Source organism: Olea europaea, chromosome 17, assembly GCF_002742605.1.
Source record: "Olea europaea var. sylvestris chromosome 17, O_europaea_v1, whole genome shotgun sequence".
NCBI classification, from domain to species: Eukaryota; Viridiplantae; Streptophyta; class Magnoliopsida; order Lamiales; family Oleaceae; genus Olea; species Olea europaea.
The window spans coordinates 23,412,153-23,418,255 of NC_036253.1; the positions used below are offsets into that span (position 1 = coordinate 23,412,153).

A 6,103-nucleotide genomic window follows, 5' to 3' on the forward strand; every position below is an offset into this window, starting at 1 on the left:
GTGTATCACATGCTCCTTCAAGATTTGCAGGTTTATAGACGTTGTATGTTAATTATTCCGTACTACATCGAACATTATGAAGTTACGATTTACAGTTTGTGATCATTAATGTTCTTGCATGTTGCGCATCCTGTTGTGCACATAAAGATTTCACTGTCTGTCCAGCACGTAGTAAACATCCCGCCCAGTTCAAATATTGGCCCCGATAGATGTGTTACTTATTCTCGACAGTTGACGAAACCTTGCACTGCACTCACGGTCTGCGTCACACATACATGTTGTGACCTCTAAACACGAGAACGAAAAATGTTCGATACTGTACATATATATTTTTTCCCATTTCGAAACGCAATCTTCTATCCCCTACAGATTTACTATCATTAGCATCATCTTAAATCGAAATTAAAGGTAGTGCAAAACGCAATCTTGAATCCCGAAGAAATGTACAATCATTTGCATCATCGTAAATCATGGATTAAAGTTAGTCCAAGATACACACCTTTCACAATAGCCGTTTTACATACTGCAAAATACATAACCATTTTTGTACATTTTATTGATACTGCCCGACAGTTGACATGTCGTCCCCGACAGATAGTCTCAGTAATTCTCGACAGTTCGACCGAAAAACGCAAAAAACATGCCACGAATTGCATGTTAGAGACATGTTCACATGGACTTTTTGGTATTGTCTTAACTAAGGTCATCCCTACAAAATACCTTACTATACAGTACTTATTCACTACATTCCATGGGTCTCACATTAGTCGTCGTCGACAACTGAACCATGGTCCCCGCTATCCTCACCTGACTCGTCGAAAGAGATGATAATGACCTCATTTGGGGGATCGTACGCCATCCATTCGTCGTCATCGTCGGAATCCCCCTCGTATCCGGCATCCAGCTCGAACTCCTCATTGAGGACTCCATTCGGTGATTGCGAAATATAAATTGGAAAAAGCGGAGATGAACCAAGAACTGGCAGTGGCTCGTTCATGTTCAACGGTTCGTTGCTTCCTGTGGAAGAACTCATTACGTGAACGTATAGTAGTACTAAAGGAATGATAAGTGTCTGTGAGAAGGTGAATGGGTGACAATGGTCTTGAAGGAACTTGTTTGTAAGTGAGAATGAAGTCCCACACTTTTTATAAGCAAATTGAAGGGGGAAACAATTATGGTCTCCATCTACCCAACAACCAAGTCAATTCTCCTAGTAAATTTGAAATGCAATTGGTGTGATGGTTGAATAAATGAAGTATACCTTTATCCCCCATTTCCCCATACTTAGTACAATGTTAAACACTCTTTAATCATGTGCCCAAATAAGGAAAAGTGTGCATATCTGCAACAAAAACCTGCTCAATCTAATTGCTACTTTTAAGTTGCCATGGTTGTAATGGTATAGTTCCTCACACGTACAGGTCATCATCGCAAGACACATGGAAGACGAACAACGAAATAATTATTTTTACTAATTTCATTGATTTATGAATTACTTTTTACCGTGGTTCTCATGCTCTTGACAGTTGTAACGACTCATCTTCTCGTTGCATCTCATGTATGTGCCTTAATGCCTTAGTTTGAGAATTTATCATAATAATATCGTCCCCGATTAAAGCTATAGTGAAAACTAGATACCACTACATAAATTTATGAAATATAACATTCCCTATGTAATGTAACCAACACGAGTGTAAGAAGCGTAACACAAATTAGAAAATCTTAAAGACTCGAAGTATATTACTACATCTATAATAAGATTGGATCGAATATCAACAATATCAAGAAAACAGTAGTTACAAAGCATTTCGGGAAATTGGCATGTTGCATACGCATGTTCCCCTCCTCCAAGAGAAAATAAGCGCACACAATATGTCCAAAAAAAACATATACCGAACAACAAAACGAACCTGATTGATAGAATCGACAAAGGTAAAATACCAGACACAATTCATAAACACTACAACTAGCGATCAGCCAAACAAAATAAAATATGAGGAATCTGTCCACGTATCACCATGGTACGCAAGAGTAATGAAAATGTAATGTAAAACGAATTCAAACAAAAGTTATTTATCCAACATGTTAACATCCGTCACCACCTTCACGAAATCGCTGACAGGGTATTACCAACTACAACACCACCGTCGTGCTGTCCCCACAGTTCACATCCCTTTTACTTCTTCGTTCGCTTCGCCGCCCTTGTATATGGAGTCTTGGCCGCACGAGCTGGACGTCGCACCCGTGCCTAGCGCCGACTCGTCGTATGAACTCCGTGTCCTGGTTCGGCTACACTGGCGGGAACAGGGACTTCAGCGAGATCGCCTACGAGAATTTAAAAGGAGGGGGGAGTTAGTGACCATAAATTCCCTTCACGTAGCATACGTAACATACAATAAGTGATGCAGAGAATGAACTTACCATCACCATCCGTAACATCGCAACCCTGTAAGTCGGCATCGTTGCTCGGGCCCGTATGTGAGGGCTCCATGGCTCCTCCATCTGACATTACAACACATTTGTAACTGCATATGTGTTGGACGTTTGCAGTTGGAAGATAATGGAAGCGTACAGGAAGAAAGAAAATGAGAAAAATAATTCCCATGTTACCGTTCAAATCCGGGACGGCAAATATCGGCTCCATCTGTCCTCCACCTAATTGGAGACCACAATCACACCACAGGAATATGTTATTGCATTTTCATGAAGTCAGAACGGAAGTAGATGACATCGAATATAGTAGGGAAAAATAGTAGCACATGACAACGTACCTATCTGTTCGTCGGTTGCTACGGGCAGTGGGTCGTGTACGTTGTCCGGTCGAGCCGCGATGTCTTCTCCATCTGTTGATGAGAACATGAAAACTGTGTGAATACATTAGGTTTCCCAACTTCCACAACATACAAAGTCCGTCAAATAACAAGTTTCAATGTGCTCATAAATAACCCACGTACCTTGTACATGTGCAGTTCCTGTATCTGCTCGCATGTCTTGCTCGTCTGGGGAATGCTCCATTTCTCCTCCACGTATTTCTAACTCGCAATCGTCGTATGGAAAAAATGTTAGCTACAGGTGCATGTGCTACTGTCAAACATGGGTGAAAATTATAAACCAAACGGTTTATGTATTGAACATTCATATCTTGCGGAATGCTACCTGAAACGCCACCCTCGGTATCGGCGGGCATCGCGGCTGGAACGGGGGTCGGAGCAGGTGGGGCCACGAGGGTTGCAAAGAAAGCTCGGAGTTTTTTACATTCGAATGTCACGTGCTGTTCGATTTCAAGCTTGACGGTGCGGAGTCGCATTTCAAAGAGAATTCTTTGGTCGAACAACATCTCTTCCACCTCCTCTTTGGTGACGCCTGATCCGGATGTGCCAACTGGCCGTGTCTCCATCGTCGGCCCTCGCACTGGAGAAGATACGTCGGTCGCTGGAGGTGTGGAAGACGCACCGGTCTGCCCTCTACAAGTATCCGCACCGACGCTGGATCGCTCACTGGCGCCCTCGCCACTCTCCTCGGCATCGGCACCTTCATCTCCAGACATGTCATCCTCACCACCTCCTCTGCTCGAGACTCCGTCATCGGATTCCTGCCTCACCAACTGGCCCCCACTTCCACTACCTCCGTGTGATGCATTAAACTGCGGCCCCACAACGTTCCTGGCAATCTTATCCAGCACAGGCACCGGAGGATCATCGTACGGCACGAGAGTGGAGAAATACTGCTGTTCCGCCTCAGCGTCGGTGGGACGAAGTGTGGCATACACATGCAACTGCAATGTACGGTTATACATTAGAAACGAAAAGATTCAGGAATGACACGAAACGTGAATAACAAAAGTAACACGTGGTATCCATACCCACACGTTCTTGAAGAATGCATCGTACGTACGATGCTGTGGTTGTTTTCGTGCGGACCACCTAAGCAATCGTGGCATTTGTTCCCCAACTCTCTGGCCAAAACGCTTCCCAATCTCGGGAACTGCCTCGTACGCCCAAACATGTTCCATCAAGACAAACAGAAAAAATAACTGAGATGGTACGCACGATGCTACATCATGGCAAACAAATAAAGCATGATATGCTAGTATTTAAAACATTGTGTACCTGCATGGCAATGGGAAATCCATGAATAGTGTACGTAACCTCCTTCTCTTGCCTCCTCTTCGCCTTAAGAAATTTCTTTGCCCAGAAACCCCGAAATCCGTGCAGCAAACGCCGATAGCCGACTCTACCCCAAGTGTAGGCAAAAAAGATATCTAGGTCGTCAACAATAGATAGTGTACGCAAATCAATTCCGACGTTATTATCAGGGGCATTGAAAACTCCTTCGACTATTAGCACGAGCCCTGGCTTGTAGCGGTCGGCTCGGGCCGTCGAATGTCGGCCAATAGTAGTTTGGAGTTGTGCTAACGATATTTCTCCATGGATTTGAAGTATCTCTCCTTCAGCCTTCTCCTCTCCAGCACTCGATCGAACTCATCACCCTCCGGGAATACACCGCATCTTAACCCCGTCACAAGGGTGTATTCCTGTAGACCGAATCTCATCATGTTGCCTTGCACATTGAACTAGAGCTCGTTAACCTTGTCAGTGCAAATGGTTCTGAACACGAGCTGCTGGATGAGCTGGGCAGAGAATTGAATCTCTGCAACCTCGGCTAGATACCCAAATGGGGAGTTTCGAAACTCGTCACGCTGTCGGTCATCGAAAACGTCCATCACTGTCTTCACATACTTCAAGTTGCTCCTCTGTGAAATGTGGGCCCGCAACCTTGCCTCCTCTAGAAAACAATAATCAAACTCCATCAGTCCTGTGTCCTGCAAGATGCATTCATAAAACTCACTCGGGTTACTGGATAAACTTAAAGATATTGTATCATAAGTAGCAGTTTAATGAAACACACTAAGGCATGGACACACTCAACTGTCGAGAAAAACTGACTACAACCGTCGGTACCGACAGATGATCTGTCGAGATCTGCCTATACCGACAGTTGATGTCCAAACATGCAAGAAGGCTGGCCTAACTGTCGAGAAAACTTGAGCTCTACTGTCGGGAACGACAGTTCAGTGGGAGGCATTGAACTTGTTATTGTTGAGATAAAAATTACGTAACTTAATCACTACTACCACATAATATTAAAGCAAATATTTGAATGGATTGGGGCCCCAATAATGCATGTAAACAAATGATTGACAGTCCAGTGGGAGGCATTGAACTTGTTATTGCTGAGATAAAAATGACGTAACTTAATCACTATTACCACATAATATTAAAGCAAATATTTGAATGGATTGAGGCCCCAATAATGCATGTAAACAAATGATTGAAAATGATTGATGTATTATACAAGCTTTAGCATTCAGTGATTGGAATATAAATAATGGAAACGTGATATTGATAAGCAGAATAGTTAACAAACATTAGACCTTATTACAATGTGCCTAATGCCCAGCAACACACCTAAAACTCTACCGTTATATAACGGTATCCTATGGCATTATATTACAGTGTTGTCTAAGTCTAAGGAAATATAAAATTGGAATAAACTGTGAACAGAGATCTTTGAGATCCATGTTCACAGTCACAGCTTACCAGAAAGAAGAGGGAAAAAAGAAAAAGATAACAGAAGTAGGTCAGACAAATGATGAGAAAGATAAACTAAATAAGTATTCCCAACTCCACTGCTCTTCACAGTTCAATATAAAAGACTACAAATGCCTCTTACCCTAAAATTTATTAACTGGGTGGGGCGTGGGAAGCATGTTAAAAGTCCCGGTTACATGGGAGTTTTTGTCACAATGCTTCTTCGATTTTCAGATTATGAAATTCCAACCTGCATATGGCAGCAAGATGCAATTCAAATCGACCTGCAATCCCCAATGGTGGTAATCATACGTCTGAAATAATCCTGAACAAAGTTTTTTAATCCACAGCTTCCATTTTCATTTCGTATGGTGTGACAATTATACTCCGCCAAAATCAACACATTGATATGTCTATATGAAGTACACATGTCATCGTACGCTCAATAAGAATCATACTGACTATAACTAGATCGTTAGATTAGGATTTTAAAGCAATTACACGGAGTAGAC

At 42.6% G+C, this 6,103-nt stretch overlaps 1 protein-coding gene across 2 annotated transcripts; it reads right to left on the reverse strand.

Annotated features, from left to right (window-relative positions):
* Nucleotides 1-1,760: 1,760 nt before the first annotated feature.
* On the reverse strand, nt 1,761-4,033 carry LOC111365460. 2 transcript variants are annotated; one of them, XM_022986012.1, is made up of 7 exons: nt 3,863-4,033; nt 3,157-3,775; nt 2,955-3,032; nt 2,772-2,843; nt 2,611-2,655; nt 2,422-2,502; nt 1,761-2,325 (listed from the first exon to the last, which is right to left on the reverse strand). In XM_022986012.1, the coding sequence occupies exons 1-7, from the start codon at nt 4,010-4,012 to the stop codon at nt 2,249-2,251; spliced, it is 1,122 nt and encodes a 373-aa protein (XP_022841780.1). In that variant the 5' UTR covers nt 4,013-4,033; the 3' UTR covers nt 1,761-2,248. The 2 variants fall into 2 exon arrangements, with proteins under 2 accessions (XP_022841780.1, XP_022841779.1); XM_022986011.1 differs by having other exon boundaries at nt 2,955-3,775.
* Between the last annotated feature and the right edge of the window lie 2,070 nt (nt 4,034-6,103).

What these genes read in the sequence shown, in the direction of transcription:
- LOC111365460 (XM_022986011.1), bottom strand. Translation starts at nt 4,012, where the DNA reads ATGGAACATGTTTGGGCGTACGAGGCAGTTCCCGAGATTGGGAAGCGT. An exon ending in CATTCTTCAAGAACGTGTGG is followed by an intron (nt 3,776 to 3,862) that starts GTATGGATACCA and finishes CGTACATTGCAG; the next exon opens with TTGCATGTGTATGCCACACT. An exon ending in AGCAACCGACGAACAGATAG is followed by an intron (nt 2,656 to 2,771) that starts GTACGTTGTCAT and finishes GTCTCCAATTAG; the next exon opens with GTGGAGGACAGATGGAGCCG.